Genomic DNA, 18,244 nt, shown 5'->3' with positions numbered 1-18,244 from the left:
TGTTGATATGATGACGGCGATCATGGAGACTTGTGATCTGTATCCATTTTGAAGATAATGAAACCTGCCACAACTCCTCTCAAGTGTTCTTGCCTGCGCGTGCTGATGATCAGTAAGTATGGGGCTCCAAGTTGGACTGTGATATGGTGGGGTGGATGAATTCTAGTTCCTCTTGCCTTGTTTCACACCGATCTCGCTTCTGTCGGTTATCTCGGATCTCCTCTTGTGTTACTCTGCTGGAGGAGGACCCTAGGGGATTGGGTGTTGCAAGCCTCGTCGCAACGTGAGCAACTACTAGTACTCCTACTAACTAGTAGTAAGTAGTAATCCAGGACTCCGTCCGATTTTCTCCCAGCAACTTGAACTTGATGGCCGTCAAGAGCAGCAGTTTTTCGTTGACAGCATCCCTCCTCAGGAGTACTTACTTAGTACTATGTAGTATCCTCTTCGAATCCTTCCTTGTCAAGCAGATCATGTACCGAAATGCGAAGAAAAGAAAGACCAGAGGGAATGGGAGAGGCGCGACGCTCGCGAGATCTTGTCGCAAGAACTTGAAGTTACTAGTACCTACTAAGAATCGAGTCTGGTGGGCTGCTGAGACCCATGGTATCTGTCTGGTCTTGAGATCGAACAGTGCTGTGGCGGAGAGAGTCCTGTTACCGCTATGATGGAACTTGCACCTCAGTCTCGCCGCTCTCTCGTGCTGATACAACTTGAAGTTAGAACCTTTGCGTTGCTGGCTGTGCTCGTCAGTTAGTCCCGTCGTGTCGTAGTATTGAGCAACGTCTTGCAACCACGAGATACCAAGATGAGGACAATGTCTAGTCAAGCCAGGAGCACCCTGGGTTCGACAGAGCTTGTCATTTTGCTTTAGTAGAGTCTGAGGCTGGACCGACAGAGAGCTCGTCTGGTATAGATTACTTTCTCCTCTCAACACAACTGCCGTGGCGTATGTCGGGAAGATATCGCTCGTGAGGATAGATAGTACAAGACAGGGGAGAGACTTTCCACATACTCATCATAATTACATACTTGGTATTAGTACACAACTATGAGCGACTAGATAAGAAAGCAGGAGGAGCCTGCTCCTTGTATCCTGCTTTCTACGACCACTAGAGAGTACTACTTAGTACTTGCTCCTTTTGGCGGAGGTGAAGGTCACGTGAATGCCAGAAGCAGCTTGCGGGCAGTGACAGACCCGCTCTCAAAAAAGCAGCTAAGCTAAATTAGGAAGTTTGGGTGACTCGTTTACGGTGACGACAAATGCATGGTCAAGGGCTCTTTGCTGTTACTTACAACAGAACTACAGCTTGGAGTTACATCAACAGGGAGAGCGCGCGGTGGCATAGCGACACCAGTCCTGAGAGTACCTCCACCTTGTTCGTGGACAACTGGACATGAACATTATCGTCTGCGTACTTTCTGAATGGACCGAGACTAGCCTGGTCAATTGAAAACCCAATTGACTTTGCGAGAGGGTCTGCAGTGATATGAATTCGATCTGATCGTGTGCATAACAGAGGGGTGTCACCTAGTACTATTATTCGCCTGTGCTCACCAGCGTCTTTGAAGTTCTTCACAAGCACAAACAGCCCTTAACCAGTGACTACTTGCACCCAGTGACCCCAGTCATGGATCAAACGACCACAGCATACGTCGTCACCAGCCGACAAACAGCCTCGTTTACACCTCTACCTCCAGGCCCCTTAAATATCTCTGAACCTCTCTGCTCCTTGTCGACCTTTTCTTCTCTCCATACAATACAACTTCATCAAAGCCTTCCAACCTCCATATACCAACAATACCAAGATCCAACTTCAAAAAACTCCAACCGCAAACTTCGCAACATCCGCAATGGCAACCTACTCAGGTAAGCTTGCTCCTACTCCAGTTGCAGTTGTCAGCTACTAAATGCTAACTCGAATTGAAACAGGAACCAACTTGACCATGGTCGACTTCGCCATGCCACCACCCAACAAGCCTCCCCCCAAGCCATCGAGCGAACCCAACATTCCCGGAGTCAGCTAAATGTCTCCTCAACCTCGCTCGACACCACTGCAATCAATCGTTCCGAGGACTCTGCTCTCGATCTCCTGAACGGGAGGGGGGATGACTTGGACCAGGATTGGAGGATCGGGCCAAAGAAATGTTACAAGTAAATAGAATTCTTCAGAAGCAATGACATGGAAACACCAGCATCAGGGTGTTTTGAGCTGGCGATAGGGTCCTAGCTTGGTTGGTCGGAAGTGGCTATGAGCAACAATCAATCTTCAGCTGGTTCATAGGTCCACTTACCAATCAGAGCAGACATACTATCATGAAATGACTCTCTCCTTCTCCTTTCTGTCTGCCGATCGATAGTCTCACAACTGCTATCCAGGATGTACTACTAGTACACTAGTAGTAATAGTACTCCTTTGTTTGATACTACTTTGCTTTAATACTACTCTGATGCCGCTCTGATGGCGTGCGGTTTCAATACTGCGTTTGATACATTTCGGATGACGCAGTATTGAAACAGCATCAGAGCGCCATCAGAACTAGTATTATGTTGTAGAGTGTCACTAGTAATATGTATGTACCTACTTCTGCTAGTAATCACTTCCCGCGATCGCCAAGCGTCCGAAACAAATCGCTGTGGAGATGGCCGCCTCGACAATCTCCAAAATACCAAGTAGTAAATCTGGGGAGCCGAGGCTCTGGGATTGACCTATTATAACTACTACTACTAGCCATCAACAGTACATCAGCACCAAGTGTCTGTACCTATCCTCTCACATCTATGACACAGAACTAGGAAGTACTACTAGTACTTGGAGTAAGACTGGATTGGCTGGACACTTCAAAGATGGGACCAGATTGGACAGATTTCCTCGCATACATCACTTCGACTCCAGTCCCACCCGACGAGATTGAACACTTCCGAACGACATGGGCGAGAAAATACATTGACGATCCGGCATACAAGCCCGTCGTGACCTTCTCTCGCATACCAAAGTCCGAAGGGGTCGACACGTTCTTTGCAAAGACCATCCGATCGCCTAGCACCGTCCCGAATGCGTTGACCTTGATCCGCAAAAATTTTGTCACTCCGCCGGAAGAAGCGCAGTCGACGGCGAAGGGGCACCGAGATGACGCTGCGCCGCAGCCACCGCCAGACTGTATCTGGCTGCTCGACCTGCGCTCCGACCTCAACGGCTTCAAGGACACCACGCACGGCGGCGTGCTCTGCGCGCTCATGGACGAGGCCCTCAGCATCTGCGTCGAAATCCACCGCCAGCAGACCATGGGCATGCGCTCGAACTTGTACACCGCCTACCTCACCACCAACTACCGCGCACCCGTCATCAACCCGTGCACCGTGGTGATCAAGACGCGGCTCGAGCGGCGCGAGGGGCGCAAGTGGTTCTTGGTTGGGTCTCTCGAGGATGAGCAGGGGAGGGTCTTGACTGAGGCGAATGGTCTCTGGATCGCGGCCAAGGAGAAGTTGTGATTGATGGAGGAAGCCTTTATGCTTTGGTGGGCGGGTTTGGCTACCAGTATATCACTACTATACATACCATCAAAACTTAGTATCTACCTCCTCCAGACGATATATATATATATATATATATATCCAGACGGATCACTTCAACTAAAGACACCCACACACAAACACTTACCTAAATTTCCTAAAGACAGCGGATAAAAGAAACAGATTCGATTGACCTTATAATATCGCCTCCTTGGATGTGTGGGTCTTTTAGCTTTGGTGTGGGAGAATCATCAATCTACGTCGTACATGAACCCGGGGTCTCCATTCATACTACTCGTACATGCTGCGGGGACTGTAGTACACTTCGGAATGGTTCTGTTGAATCAAATTCCGATGTACTCGAGCTTTACCTAGCTCAGCTGGGTTCGGTGACCTTGAGATCGACCGGTCTTATAAAGAACATTGGGCATGAAGTTGCTCAGCGAATTAGCAAGACGAGGAAGATTTTGTACTAGTCGTCAAAGTACGGTCGTCAACAGACTACGTGTACATTCTTCCGACTGTAGCTAAAAAACCGGTAATTAGAAACGAGTCGCTGAAACTCATTTGCAGAGCGCACTCAGTGCAGTTCTCCCGCCAGAGTCTTTTCTGAGAAAGATGTTTCTGTGCTGACAAGTGTTGACAATAGCATACAAAGCCAGTCAGCCCATCGTATAGTGACTAACACTCACGCATTGAAAGATTCATACATACTAGCTTATCCATCAAAGATGAATGATCTCAAAGGCCTTGTATGTTATTCTTCCTGCCCTGACATAGTAGATTGTGATTGGTCGCTGCGGTGGAAAGAATCCCTCACAGCGTGAAGAAGCATAGACACAGTAACTGACCATGTTTTGGCTTCTATAGGTCGCAATCGTGACAGGCTGTTCTTCAGGAATCGGCCTGGCAAGCTCACAACATTTTACCGAACTGGGAGCTTCGGTCTTTGGCGTTGACCTCAACCAGCCCCCGGAGGCTCTTGCAGCGCAGACCAATTTTGCTTTTGGCTCTTTCGACCTCCTCGAGCCGTCGGCACCTCAGGATATCGTCGAAGCGTGCGTCAAGAGGTTTGGCCGAGTCGACATCTTGCTCAACATTGCCGGTGCTCGAGACAATTTTGCAGGGCTGGAGAAGGTGGATCCCGAGACCTGGAACCGTGTCATGACAGTCAACGTGACGGTGCCTGCATTGCTGTCCAAATATGCCGTGGCTGAGTTCAAGAAGCAAAAGAGTCCGGGGAGTATTGTCAATGTGTCGAGCAAGGCTGGCTTGAGCGGCGCCATAGCGGGAACAGCATATACTGCTAGCAAACATGCAATTGTATGTCTCACGCGTCTTCACGAGTCTCACTTTGTCGCTCACAACAACAATGTTTGCAGATCGGTCTGACCAAGAACGTCGCATGGCGCTATCGCAACGATGGCATCAGATGCAATGCCATCTGTCCGGGCGGTGAGAAAGAAGCCTTGATCCTTTCCCAAGTCCGCGTTCGATGCCTAACCAAAACGGTCTTCTTCTAGGCTTTCTCACGGGTGGTACTCAGGCGATTGATCCGGAAAAGATTGATGCAGAGTCGATGGAGCACTGGAGGTTTGTAACAGTCTTTCAACCATTTCTTCGACACTTGGGCATGTATCGAGACCAAGTGCTGATGATGTATTTATTCTCAGGCCTGTCCATTTACTTCATGCAAGTCCTACAGGTCCCGCGGACCCGATCAAAGCTGCACGGCTTCTTGCGTTTTTGGCTTCACCACAGTCCGCACAAGTCAATGGCGCCATCGTTCCAATTGACAATGCCTGGAGTTGCACATAGTGACATGGGATTTCGTGACATGAATTCAAGTGGTGACATCCTGTAGTGGCAAATATAACTAGAATCTGTGGAAATGGAAATGGCTACAGCATAGAATGCCGGGCACTTGCATCTTGGCTACTTGGTAGCTTCTTATCTCTTCTTTCGCATCTTTTGTTCGAACCTTGTGCAAACCTACTGGCTACAACGCCCTTCCAAATACTGGGGTACACACCTGCCGCGAGACTATGCCTGCTCGACCAGGGGTCCACGGAATGCTGAATGAAAGCCCCGGAACTGTGCCGGAATCGACAAGGAAATTGAAGAGACTGCCCATACCTTGTATAAGCATGGTGGTGCCATCTGATTCTGTGGTCAAACTTACTGCCACGAAAGGGAGTTTTTCTACGACATCTACTTCCATCAAATCTTACACCTAAAAATCACGAGGCGTTCACCAAGACATACCAGTACTACCGCCAGCTTCTCAACTCGCTCTCTACCCGGACAATGGCGCTTGTCACCTTGTTGAATTCTCCGCAAGCTGTGCTCGCCGTTGGAGGAGCTTTGTTGCTTTTGGTAAGCTTCCAGATGATAATGAAAAGGAAAATACCAAAGCCAGGTCCGACATTTTTAACTCTGCGATGTCGAAATATAGCCTCTCGTTTACTACGCCAGTCTGGCCATCTACAATATCTACTTTCATCCTTTGGCACATTACCCTGGGCCGATACTTGCCCGTGTCAGCCATTTGTGGCGTCTGAAAGGATACTTGTATGGGACCGAAGCTCACGACATCTTGGAGGCCCATAACAAATATGGCGGTGTCGTTCGCCTTGCACCGGACGAGTTATCCTACGTGAGCCCAATTGCATGGAAGCAAATCTACGGTCACAAGACGGCGGGTCAGCCAGAATGTCCAAAGGATCCCGGGCACCACGCGGATCTCAAGATTCAGACCATCCTCAATGCTGATCAGGAATATCACGGTGTCCTTCGCAGGCTGCTTGCACACAGCTTCTCGGATAAGGCATTGAGGGAGCAAGAATCAGTCCTGCTCGAGTATGCCGATATCATGGTCCGGAGAATTGGGGAAGAAGGGCAGAATGGAGCACGAGCTGTTGATATAGTGGAATGGTATAACGTAAGTTCCCAAAACTGCCTCGAGTTCCAAGAAGTCTCGTCTCTGTATCATGCTGATGGGAATTTTATCGCTCCAGTTCTTCACCTTTGACGTTATTGGCTATCTGAGTGAGCACTTATCCAGACAGGATATGGTTTCTAATCCCATTGTACTAACCGTTGAGGTCTTTCTGCCGTTTATAGCCTACGGTGAAACGTTCGGCTGTTTGTCCAGCTCCGAGCTACATCCATGGATTGATCTCATGTTTGTCATGGTCAAACAAAAGGCCTTCTACCAATGCCTTCATCGTCTACCAACCCTTTTCCGACCGGCATTCAACCACTTCTTTCGCCCCGCCGGGCGTCAAACTACGACGACTGTACCAAAGGGCTTAGCCAGGGTAGGGTAGTTCCTCATCGCCCCTTCTCCACCCCTCCTACTCGGCTTCTTGTTGCTCTGAACATGGTTTTTACTTGGTACCTTTGGTTAATGAATAGCAAGCTCACTTCTGTTGTTGACACACAGGACAAGATTCAAAATCGAATACACCATGAGACCAAGACTCTGGACCTGGTTTTCAAGCTGATCGAGGCATACAAAGACGGCAAAATGACGTTTGAACAGCTCGAGAGCAATACTATGGTTCTTATCGTGGGAGGAGCCGAGACCACAGCGACATTATTATCTGGTAAGGCTATCTATCCTATCATCTTCTGGCCTCCTCCCTCCTCATTTGTTCTGTTTGATTTTCCTCTTTTCTTCCCGGTCTAATGGGTGGCTCACGTATATAGGTGCGACGTACTATCTCCTCACAAACCCGGCCTCCCTGGCGAGATTGACAAAGGAAGTGCGCACAACCTTTGCCAGCCCGGCGGACATCAACTTGACCTCGGTGAACGGGTGTCCGTATCTGCTCGCCTGCCTCGAGGAGGCTCTTCGCGTCTACCCACCATCCCCGCAGACACATACTCGCAAAGCCCCGCGCGGAGGGGTCGAGATCGACGGCCAGTTCGTGCCGGAAAACACGACGATCGGTGTCCCCATCTACGCCGCCTGCCACAGCCCCTTGAATTTCGGGGCCCCGGACAAGTTCATCCCGGAGAGATGGCTGGGGAACGAGTCGTCGTCGGCCTCCTTTGCGAGAGATCGGAAAGATGCCGCCCAGGTCTTCTCGGTCGGACCTCGTGCGTGCATCGGGCGCAATCTGGCACTTTTGGAAATGCGACTCGTCATGGCCAAGCTGTTGTGGCATTACGATTTGAAGGATTGTTCCAGTGGCAATGGCAATGGCAGCAACGTGTGGGCAGACCAAAGGATGTACATGCTCTGGGATAAGCCACCTCGTATGATCAAGTTGGTCAAACGAGACTCGGCATAGAAAATAACATGTTGCACCGGTGTTGAGGTTACCAAAGCAAAGGTGCCTCACGAAGAGCGAGTGGGTTTGGGTATATGAGAGATGCTTCCTCAATTGGACAATAAAGGACGGACGTTACATCCATTTTCATTGCTTATACACCCCCCCCCCCCCCCCCCCACCCCCAAAACTATCAGACATGACCTGTATGGCAATTCTCTTTGAATGACATACATTCTCAGGCTCGCTCGTTCGCCTCGCTTTTCCCTTCACAGATCTCACTCAGCCGCCTTGATGTCCTCCTCATGAGTGGCTGCTGCTTCTCCGTCGGCCTTTGGCTTCTCATCATATGTCATGTGTTGTGCGACCTTCTTGGTCAAGTGGTGAGACAGCTGAGCACACCCATCAGTTATGGGGTTGCGGACAATCATCATGATTTGCAGAGTTGAGAGAGACTTACGTCCTTTGTTGCGACGGCGCAGAAGAAGGCAATGACACCGAATGGGATCGAGGTAAGCCACACATATCTGAAGGAAGCCAGATAGGCCTTTTTCAGAGCCAGCACGGACGACTCGAGAATTGTGGACGTGACGCCTGGTATCGAGGTGAGTGGGACGTCGGTGACGACACCGGTCAGGACACCGAGCAGCTCCGGGAGCGAAGCTTCAGGAAGACCAGCCTCGATGGCTGCGGCGGATACGTATTCCGGAACGAGCGCGGCAGATCGGTCTTGAAAGATGGTGAGGTAGATAGCACTGCCAGCGGAGCCACCCATACTGCGTACCAGGCCGAGTGCACCGGTCGCGAAACCGATCCATTCGTCCGGTGTCGCCAGTTGTACCAGGAGGATGGTGAGCAGCTCGATGATCCCGATGCCTAGGGGTTGTCGCAAAAAGCGAGTTAGTTGGTGTTTTCGCATGATGTGTACACTCCAGGAATATATTATTGAAAACATACCAACTCCAGCCATGAACGAAAAGGCTAGCGCCATGGACTTGCGAGTCTCGTCAACCAGACACATCATCGGAATGAAGAGGACTTGCAGCAAGACTCCAAAGGCCAGAATATTTCGTGTACCGACCTTGGGTCCAAGAAAAGGTAACAGAATTGCTGCCCCAGAGCCACCCAAATTTGTACCGATGCCGAACGTAAAGCCGTCAATGCCGACCTTTGACCAACTATTCCCCTCGAAGATGAGGGTGAGGTAGGTTGGCCAGAACACCTGGAGGGAGTAGAATAACATGCCGCCAACACCGGCACAAACGAGGATCAGAGTGAAGGTTCGGATGCGGCGGAAAAGATACGGATGCAGCAGTGGGTTGCGTGCCCATTTGGCTTCGTAGACACCAAGGAGAATGATGACGATGCAGCCCGTGATGAATGGTCCCAGAAACCGTCCACTTGTCGCGCCGTACTCTGGTACCCAACAGATTCCCATCAGGAAGAGAGTCGGACCGATCTGGTTCCGTATGAGCCCAATGGTCTGAAAAGTCAGGGTAACGCCTTACCATGATACCAAGTATGCCAATGTAGTCGAAAGATTTCAGGATTTCCCTTCTGCTACCCGTAGGTCGCGCCAGTGCCCGTGCTGGAAAATAGGTCACGGCCACGGCCACAGTCCCGACGATATTGCCGGCCAGAGACATCCAGAAGACAGTCCTCCACGTCGGGGCGGTGTTGTAGGATACTGCATGGCCGATGAGAGAGCCACACATGACGAAGCCAGCAGAGCCGAGACTGATGATGCCGATGACGATGCCTCGTGTTCGCGTTGGCACCAGCTCGGCGATACAAGCAAACGTGGTGAGACAGCCCGCTTGGTTCAGGCCCTGGAAAATGAAAGCCACGATAGCTGGCGCAAAAAATTGATTTAGTTTCTTCTCGGGCTTCTTCTCATCTCTGGTTTCTTGTCAGAGTCTTACCGGTGGTCATGTCCTGTGCAGTGATGCCGAGAATACACCCGATAATGGCAGCAATGCCGCACCCAATGATGAACCATCTTCGACCGACGAGATCAGAGAGTGAGCCCGTGAGGATAATACCAGTGCCAGCAGCGACAGTCCATGCGTTGGCCATCCAGCTGTATTCGGGACTGGGTCCAACATCTTCATTGATGATGGTGATGACTGGGACCAGACAGAGGAACGTAGCCAGAGAAACAATGTAGAGCCAACCCATGGAAACAACTGCCAGCCAAGTCCTCATTGGGACGCGGGTCACTATCTGGTCGAGTCTGGTGACCTCGTGCTCATGCATTTGTATCTCATCGTCACCAGAAAGAGAGGGGTGGTGGTGCTCCAAGGCGGTGTCGGCGGCAGTAGCACCTTGGTGCTTTTCGTGGTCAGGGGACATGGTGTCGTAGTCGTCCTTTTGATGCGTTTCACGCCAAAAATGGGAAAATGAAAGCACTGTAGCGAGAGGGAAGATGTATCAACTCCGAGTGCCGATAGATGTTGATATTGCTGGAGCAATACAACCTGCCGCACTTTCGCGACAGACAGCCTCTACTAAATATTCCAACTCGTCTCATCTCTCGGATGCCAGGCTACCTAGCTGAAGCTTTCCAGAATTCCTGGGGTAGGAGAAAAGCCAAGGTAATCCGGAGATGGAATTGTTCTTGCCACTCGGCGGAATATCGAGACCCAGATACCGAACAAGCACGATTCTATAGTTCCGCTTCGAGGAGGCTGGCTTCAGATCCTCCGGAACCACCATTTCATCTGCTTCCACTGTTCCGGCTTTCAAGTTAGACTTTGGCTCAAAGGGACTAGCTGGTCGAGTGGTTGATTTTCAACTCGATATATTTAAATATCTGATTCGAGATAGAATGTCGGAGTCTTGCGATCCTGTGTTTGGGTGTCTTGGGGCTTTAGACCTCACAGATCGACCCCGACGCCATGTGAGTATTGACCGAGGACATTGAGATTACAACTGTCAGGGCGACTAGCAAACTTTCTGTACTATATACCATTAGCGTAACGCTAGTCCCCACAGGAGGAACTACACTCCCACTACTCCACAGCTTAAACCTCTTATTGGAGAGCACTACAGGCTTGGTCTGCCAAGAGTGCCAAGACATCCGATCCCATGTTAGGACTCGTACTAAAATACCCAGACACAACCAGAGCTACTTCTACTTGTATATAGCTTAACGAGTCAAGCTTCCTCAGACGTAACTTGGAAGGTATAAGTAGTATGGTAACTAAAGAATAGCATAATCAAGAGGATAATACAAGCTAGCTACGGAGAGTACAAGCTAACTAGCTCTTGACCTTTCTCCTCACCCCCCGGCTCCTGCGGTCGCACCTGTCGTAATAGACACCTGCCAGGTCGTTGGCAACGACAATATACCATCCTGCCAACGACCATGTAACATCCGTACTCCTTGCCCTGAATTCGACAGAGGATTACTTTAGACGACATAGGCAGTAACGAATGAATCCCGTCTTGCGGTCATTCTTCTCAACTTGCGCGCCTAGGCTTAACCAATACTTATATTCCTTAATCTGGCCCATTCACACATTGGGCGTAAAAGAACTACGTTCAAGTCCATTTAAAACATCTTCACCACTCAAAGTCTGACTGAGCCGAACATGTCTGATACGAAAACTTCCGGGAAAAACCCCAACATGGTAATCAGTCGGTCCTCGAGAGATGGCTCGGCATCTTTCAATGCCACAGAGGTGTCGAAAAAGTTCACCGGGGGAGCGGTGTGGGTTGACACAGTCCTCACCGCCGAGGGTATTCTAGTGCATAATGTCAATTTTGCACCAGGTGCACGTTCGTTCTGGCACTGGCATGAGAAAGGCCAGATGTTGCGCGTCACGGCGGGATGTGGCTGGCTTTGTGATCGGGGAGCGAAGCCGGTACGGATCAATGTCGGAGACGTTGTCTGGTGTCCTCCCAATACCGAACACTGGCACGGAGCCGACGATCAAAGCTACATGGTTCACCAGGCTGTATCTCTCGGCAGTGTGAGGTTTATGGAAGAAGTGTCGGACGACACCTACCAAGCGAAGACCGACTCTAAAGCATAGGCATCTGTCAAGCCTGTCCATGATGAGCTACCTTGGGGGGAACAATGCTCTCGGTTGACGACCGCAAGAGCAGAAATAACCAACAAATTGTTCTCATCGAACGAAAGTCACCTGTGCTTCCCTGTTGACCTGCTAGCCTCATGGGGATCCGGAAGAGGAGAATGGGTCATTCTAGAGCCAAGAGTGGATACAAGGCCAACATAGCATCGATAGAATTGCACGACTCTTAGAGATCACTCTCAAGTACAACATATCAGGCAGTTCCGGAACCGCAACCGTAAAATAGTCACGAATAGGTGGAACTCCCACTTTCAAGCAACGTTCCAACGACCACAAAAGTATGGGGGACGTTGCTAACCTCATAATGGGAGGAAACAAATTTGGATCAACGTCGGGGCATTTTAACATGGACTTGCTCCGGAGACATGTGGGTCAGATGCATTTCACCAGTATGCTACTGCCATTTCACCAGTTGTTCAAGCTGGCAACGATATCCAATACCGTTCGTGGCTTCGTTCGCATTTAATTGACATGTCATCCTTTTTTTCTCTCTCTTTTGGTTTGCAAAAGCCAATTTCAAGGTCGAGAATGGACCTTTTTACGACTGGGCGAATTTGACAACCGTCCTGCCCTCGAGAGTCACAGAAAGTGTGGCCTCACCCTGAATGTCGGAAACAAACTCCCTGCCGTTATCAGATTTGTAAGTGGTGTTCGGTTTCAGCTGCTTGATTGGTAACAAGACGTCCTGTTTCTCGGTTCCTGGGTATACAACGAGGTCAAGGTCCGTTCCGGTATGGGAGATTGCCTTTGCAACCAGAACCTGGAAAGAAGTGTTAGCTCGATACCGACATGTTTGAAGTGGTTTTGAAAGCCGAGATTTACTTCTGGGTATTCGACGTCGGCGAGGTATGGTCCATTCTTGACAGCGTCACTCATGGGCTGGGTGATGGCTCTCACATAGCCTTTTGTTGTGTTGATGCGCCCACGGAATATCTGTCCCTTCATCAGCAAAGATACGTTGTCGTACCAAATGACACCGTCTTTCTCGGTCCGTTGAAAATCTGCGTTCGCGTCGATCAGTTTCAAAATCGAATCCGCGGCAACTTTGTCCCCGAGCTCTCGTGCAGCTAGCAGACTCGTCCCGTACAATGCTGCCTTGGACCCTTTGTAGTTACCAGGATCGATAAAGTCGGCGCCTTGGAGCCCTTTGAACTTCATGTTCCCTTTTTCGTCCACTTCCATATACTCCTTGCGGCAAATGGCATATGCCCGCAGGGCAATGTCGGGAAGGACCGCGCCAGACAAGCAGCCGACTGAAAAGTCGTTGATGGCTCCTACTAGGCCGGGAATACGAAATCCTAGCACCGGGGGTGAGCACGTCGAACTTTAAAGGCACAAGGCTTTCTTTCTTACCTGTCAAATGTGATCGTATGGGATGGACGCTGCCATCGGCTGCCTGGGGAAGACCGACTTAGAGACCAACAATAGTAATGAGGACAGAGGCCACTTACCATGAAATCATCGATGAAAGCTTCGCGAAACTGCTGTTTGATCTCCTCGGCAAGCGACGTCCCCTTGTTGGCGTCGTTCGCAACCAACGCATTCATGCCTTGGAGGTTGCAGAAAGTATAGATCCAGTTTGGCTGGGAAGCAAAGTTAGATCAACACATATCCCGCAACTCTCAGTGAAAAAGATACTTGCTTCACAAGCATAAAGGCAGTATCGAGACTTTCGAAAGTTACTCATTAGGGCGTCCACCAATATACCAGATGAGACTTTATATTTGTGAATATCGTCGATAACAAGTTCCAGGGCGCCGTCTTTGGAGAAACAGTCGTCGCCGGTGGCCCCTTCATACACTGCCAATGCAAGGAGGAGAAACCCCGTGAGCATGATATTGTCCACGCGATATGGGTGGAAATTGGTTGACTGGGACATGTCAGACCCGTTCGGCACAAGGGAAACAAGAGATCTTACAAGCTTCCCCCACAGAACTTCCCATTTCCAATAATTGAGGACCTTCTTCTGGCAGGACTTGAGTATCACTTTCTTCTGCGCTTCTTGCAGATAGCCTCCGCGGAATGAGGGCATATAGAGTTTGTTGGCGAATGACAGCGAGTAACTCAGCTCGTTCAGCTGGTAGCGCAGGGCCGAAGTTTGGAATTGGTCAATATCTGTGAAGTTGTTCCTAGGTCGATAATAGGCACTTAGTCTTCGAGCAAGGCTTCGAATCAACGTCTTCGGGTAGACTCTTACCAATCATCCATCTCCTGGTTGGCCACGTTTATGAGGAACCGTAGCTGGCCCAACTCTTCCAGTTGAAGCTCTAGTCCTTCTGTTGGCACCGAACTCGTGGCGTCCCGAGCAATCTGCTTGACTACTGTCGGGAGATAGCGATTCCGCATATCCCGTTTGTTCAGAGCGGCTGATGCATCTTTGTGCACGTAGTAGACAATGTATCCATATGCGGTTGCTGCAAGCAGAGGAACAACATACATACTGTACGTTGTGGTCTTTGCCGCAAATGGTAAACAAGGCATGAAAAGCGCAAGGCCGGGCCAAGTCAAGAAAGGTGCCACAATGTTGCCAGTTGCAAACCAGAGAAAGAGGCTGACTGCAAAGAGGACCCTTGACGACTGAACATCAGTTGGGTTTCTCCCTTTCCATATTGTCACCCTTTGGGGGAACTCACAATGTCAAAGGGAACCCCAAAAGCCATGCACCCCCAGCTCCAATGAACGAGCCACCAGGAACTAGCAGTGCTAGACCAGCATGTTGTAGCCGGGGGCTAGCGTCGAAAAAGAAACAAGACACAGCCAGAACAGCACATGTGATATAGATTCGGGAGGTTGCTCCAGCGTATTTCGCTGTCACAGACCCTTTCCCGGCGCTGCTCGGGATTTCGGGCGCAAAGTCATCGTCGTGACCCTTTAACGGAACCTGAGCCAGTGTAGGCTGTTAGCCCACACGTCAATCCAAAGATAGACGACAGGGAGAGGTGAATGAATACCATCGTGGCCGTGGCCGTCGTCGTCAGAGTTGGCGCCATAACTGTAGCTGTGATGCATACACTGGAGGACCGTGGGGTGTGGGAAAAAGCAATCAAAGAACAGCTGGTTAACCCCCTTTGTCGGAAGACTTCTGGACTTCATAAACCCGGAAGTGTCTGAAAAAGGTCTGATCCTGCGAGGAGACCTCCCACTCTTCAACCCTGTCGTTGGACCTCAGGAAACGAGTCGTGCTGATGAACCTCTGCCAGAGAGCAGTGCCATAAATGGGCAGCACTGAGGGGCTCAGGACGAATCTGTCAAAGAATTTCACCAATTCAATCGATTTTAGCAAGGATTAGTCTCTAATGAGTAAGATATGAGTCCCTGCCAAATGACCTGTCTTTGGTGAGGGCCTGCAAAGATATCATCCGGGAGCGTCTTTCGACGGAGACAAGGAAACTCTTCTAGTCTGGCTCCATTCCGGAACTTCGTAGTCTCCAGCAAGTTCACACTAGTTTCGCCTACGATTCGGGGGACACGACCAGGCCTTTCAGCCTCAGATTATTCTCCCCCAAGGACCCGTCTTACGTTTGTTAGCTAGGCCAGCCGACCCAAAAAGTCGGGGGTGGCGAGCTGATAGAATTCCAGTTGCCGTGACCAAGGGACGTGTCGATATCCAAATGATACAGTAACAAAATCATGTTTATAACTCGCGCGAAGCCATCGCAGCCATGACCATCTGCGGCATCTCCGGAGGAACATCGATGAACGCCTTTTCATGTTCTGCAGAACTGGTTCCGAGGAAGCAACGTGGTGTTGTCTTCTTTGCTCTTACCTTTATCAGTTCAGGATTTATCACCTGTGGTTCTCTGATCGGTGAGTTCGACCGTCCTCGGCCTTACCGCCTACGCTTACACGTGCCTGTAGGGCAAGCAATGCTACGTGAGCCAGTAGGCTGGCGCATCGTTTCCTACTACTTGATCGGCATCTATACATGGACAACGGTAGTATGCGCAACATGCTGATATAATTCCTCGATTCCAGCTTCGGCTAGACGAGAGGGACGACGATGATTGACAGAGCAACACGAAGCCAGCCAGCGTGGTCAAAGTCACCGAGGCAGATATGCCCACCTTCTTCAACCCCATTGGGTATCTTGCGTAATGTTGGTACTATATTTATTTATTATTCATGTGCGCTCTTGACCATGAGATGGGGGGTTTGGAAGATACCAGTAGATTTGACATGTTGGCAATACTAAGTAAATACTATAAAAGTTCTGGCATGTCTGAAAAGAAAAGACGAAACTCGGTGTAATTATCAGTACCCGGCAGGAATAATATATGCACACAAGTAGTACGACGTATGAATCAAAATTCAGCCACGTTCGCACTCCGTCCAGGCTTTTCTCCTCGGCCCAGCTTGCGTCTGGAAAAGACATTCCTCTCCCATCCGTCCAACGGGCTGATCTCGACCTGTCTCACCAGCTCGTACTTGCCGAGGCGCGGCAACAGAATGGCCCAGACGAGCCAGTAGACTCCTCCAGCGGCAATGATCCCGATGCCGACCACACAGTGCAGGTAGTATGGGAGGTCCTCGTACACGTTCTGTCCGTTGCTGGGAGGCACAAACGGAGCGGCAATGAGGTACAAGTTGCTGAGGAAGAAGAGCAACGCGACCGGCCACGTTGCGCGGAAGGGGGGCGACCATTCCCAGCGGTGTGGGTTGACGTAGAGATAGAGAAGCCCGGCGGCGACAAAGGCGTTGACGACGGAAAGAGGGTACGAGATGACGCTGCAAGGCATGATCAGTTTTTGCGTAGGCAGAGTGGGACAGCCAGAGAAACTTACTTGAGGATGAAATTGTATGCGTCTCCAGGGGGAGGTGCAAGCATGATTATCACTGAGACACACCAGTGCTCGAATAGGCCAGCGAGAGGCGCATTGAATGGCTTGTTGCTTGCCCAGAAGCGGGAGAATGGAAGGATCCCCTCACGTCCCAGTTCTTGGACCACTAGTTGTCATTGCTGTTAGTATTTGTATTGCCAGACAACGAGGGAGGTAGTACGTACGACGACCCTGAGAAAAGATGACGCTGAGAACATTGCCAAAGGCGGAAAGTGCAACAAACACCGAAAGTGCCCGTTCGGCCCGGTGGCCAAAGACATTGCGAAAGAACGATGCTGCAAGGATGCGGCCGGAAGACACAATCTCTTCTTTAGGTACAGCAGCAAAGTAGGCAATCTGTTCAATGGTGCCCAGCGTTAGCAAAACTCTTGTCGCGGACACTTGTCGGGGGTTCACCGTACGTTGACAAGCATGTAGATGATCGACACGAAGATAATCGCCGCTGGTGCTGCAATCTTGAGGGTGCGGATTGGATTCTTGGTTTCACTCAAGGCGTAATTTGCGTTACTGTATCCGATATAACTCCATATCACATTATACAGAGCAGTGACGACGCCATACCTAGCAAAACAAATCAGCAAATGGCAAAGTTGATGATAGGTGTAGCACTCACGCGCTGCCAGTGGTTCCTTCAAATGCGTTATCAAAGTTGTGTGGTTTCGGCACCTTCAGGGCACCACCGAGAGCAGCCTGGAAAATATGTCAACCGCGATGTGAATAGCAGCCACTCAAGTACTTGGACATACCCAGCCAGACACGACAATCAGGAGCACAATGATGAGCTTAATGATGCCAAGGAAGTTCTGCAACCTCAGTCCCCATTTGAGAGCACATCCATGAATGAGGAAAGCGGCAGTAATGCAGGCCAGTCCGACTCCTCGCTGATTCCACCTGTTCACTTCGACCTCGGCGGCGTGGAGAATGTACTCTCCGAAGATGACAGAGTTCGATCCGGCCCAACCGAGAAGGACGACATATCCAGTGTAGAATCCCGTGGCGAGGTATTTGGGATGTCGGTAGACAAATTCCAAGTAATTTTTCTCACCCCCGTTCTTGGGGATAGCTGTGCCAAACTCCAGATATACGGCCATACCGCACATGGCGATGATCATTCCAGCAACCCAGATAAAGAGGCTCAGACCAACGCTGCCGGATAGGGAGAAGATGGTGCTTGGGGTTGCGAAGATGCCGGTCCCAACCATACGGTTGAAGATGAGGAAGAAGGCACTGACGACACCAATCTGACGTTTCGTCTCTGTGAGGACATGGACGAGTTCGGAGGAATCTGGAAGCCTGTTAGCATCGGGCGGTATATTCATGTCCTTTGGCGCGTTGCTTGCCACCATTTCTGCCCTCTGATTCAACATCCAAAGATGTCTTGTCTGTAGGTTGAGGAGTGTGTGCCGCAAGCGGGCGCTTGGGTAAGTAAGAGCGAACGCTGCTCAGCATGACTGAGAGTTGAGTACCCGATGATACTAGTAGTTCTGAATATCTAAGTGGTAGAGTGGTGGAAGCCAG

At 50.3% G+C, this 18,244-nt stretch overlaps 7 protein-coding genes across 7 annotated transcripts; 4 read left to right on the top strand and 3 right to left on the bottom strand.

Moving 5' to 3' along the window:
- Window positions 1-2,848: 2,848 nt before the first annotated feature.
- Window positions 2,849-3,493, top strand: AYO20_08123 (hypothetical protein; the record flags this gene model as incomplete). Its single annotated transcript, XM_022646404.1, has 1 exon — window positions 2,849-3,493. One exon carries the CDS (start codon window positions 2,849-2,851, stop codon window positions 3,491-3,493), a length of 645 nt encoding a protein of 214 aa, XP_022497660.1.
- A 752-nt stretch (window positions 3,494-4,245) lies between these two features.
- AYO20_08122 (hypothetical protein) lies at window positions 4,246-7,812 on the top strand (the record flags this gene model as incomplete). The annotated part of the gene is made up of 10 exons (XM_022646403.1): window positions 4,246-4,266; window positions 4,385-4,837; window positions 4,897-4,969; window positions 5,038-5,107; window positions 5,188-5,299; window positions 5,708-5,890; window positions 5,970-6,455; window positions 6,532-6,834; window positions 6,960-7,122; window positions 7,226-7,812. The coding sequence occupies 10 exons, from the start codon at window positions 4,246-4,248 to the stop codon at window positions 7,810-7,812; spliced, it is 2,451 nt and encodes an 816-aa protein (XP_022497659.1).
- Window positions 7,813-8,069: 257 nt separating this feature from the next.
- On the bottom strand, window positions 8,070-10,143 carry AYO20_08121 (hypothetical protein; the record flags this gene model as incomplete). Its single annotated transcript, XM_022646402.1, has 5 exons — window positions 8,070-8,183; window positions 8,252-8,667; window positions 8,749-9,250; window positions 9,300-9,690; window positions 9,752-10,143. The coding sequence occupies 5 exons, from the start codon at window positions 10,141-10,143 to the stop codon at window positions 8,070-8,072; spliced, it is 1,815 nt and encodes a 604-aa protein (XP_022497658.1).
- A 1,241-nt stretch (window positions 10,144-11,384) lies between these two features.
- Window positions 11,385-11,828, top strand: AYO20_08120 (hypothetical protein; the record flags this gene model as incomplete). The annotated part of the gene is made up of 1 exon (XM_022646401.1): window positions 11,385-11,828. The coding sequence occupies one exon, from the start codon at window positions 11,385-11,387 to the stop codon at window positions 11,826-11,828; it is 444 nt and encodes a 147-aa protein (XP_022497657.1).
- Window positions 11,829-12,426: 598 nt separating this feature from the next.
- On the bottom strand, window positions 12,427-14,878 carry AYO20_08119 (hypothetical protein; the record flags this gene model as incomplete). The annotated part of the gene is made up of 9 exons (XM_022646400.1): window positions 12,427-12,648; window positions 12,711-13,186; window positions 13,242-13,284; window positions 13,340-13,437; window positions 13,596-13,758; window positions 13,807-14,017; window positions 14,086-14,457; window positions 14,522-14,784; window positions 14,840-14,878. The coding sequence occupies 9 exons, from the start codon at window positions 14,876-14,878 to the stop codon at window positions 12,427-12,429; spliced, it is 1,887 nt and encodes a 628-aa protein (XP_022497656.1).
- A 672-nt stretch (window positions 14,879-15,550) lies between these two features.
- On the top strand, window positions 15,551-15,983 carry AYO20_08118 (hypothetical protein; the record flags this gene model as incomplete). Its single annotated transcript, XM_022646399.1, has 3 exons — window positions 15,551-15,695; window positions 15,747-15,826; window positions 15,900-15,983. 3 exons carry the CDS (start codon window positions 15,551-15,553, stop codon window positions 15,981-15,983), a joined length of 309 nt encoding a protein of 102 aa, XP_022497655.1.
- A 206-nt stretch (window positions 15,984-16,189) lies between these two features.
- Window positions 16,190-18,072, bottom strand: AYO20_08117 (hypothetical protein; the record flags this gene model as incomplete). The annotated part of the gene is made up of 6 exons (XM_022646398.1): window positions 16,190-16,613; window positions 16,670-16,832; window positions 16,891-17,062; window positions 17,128-17,287; window positions 17,340-17,416; window positions 17,473-18,072. 6 exons carry the CDS (start codon window positions 18,070-18,072, stop codon window positions 16,190-16,192), a joined length of 1,596 nt encoding a protein of 531 aa, XP_022497654.1.
- Window positions 18,073-18,244: the final 172 nt, after the last annotated feature.

This window comes from Fonsecaea nubica, assembly GCF_001646965.1.
Source record: "Fonsecaea nubica strain CBS 269.64 chromosome Unknown Scaff61, whole genome shotgun sequence".
NCBI lineage: Eukaryota > Fungi > Ascomycota > Eurotiomycetes > Chaetothyriales > Herpotrichiellaceae > Fonsecaea > Fonsecaea nubica.
This window is presented reverse-complemented; position numbering and strand designations above follow the sequence as displayed.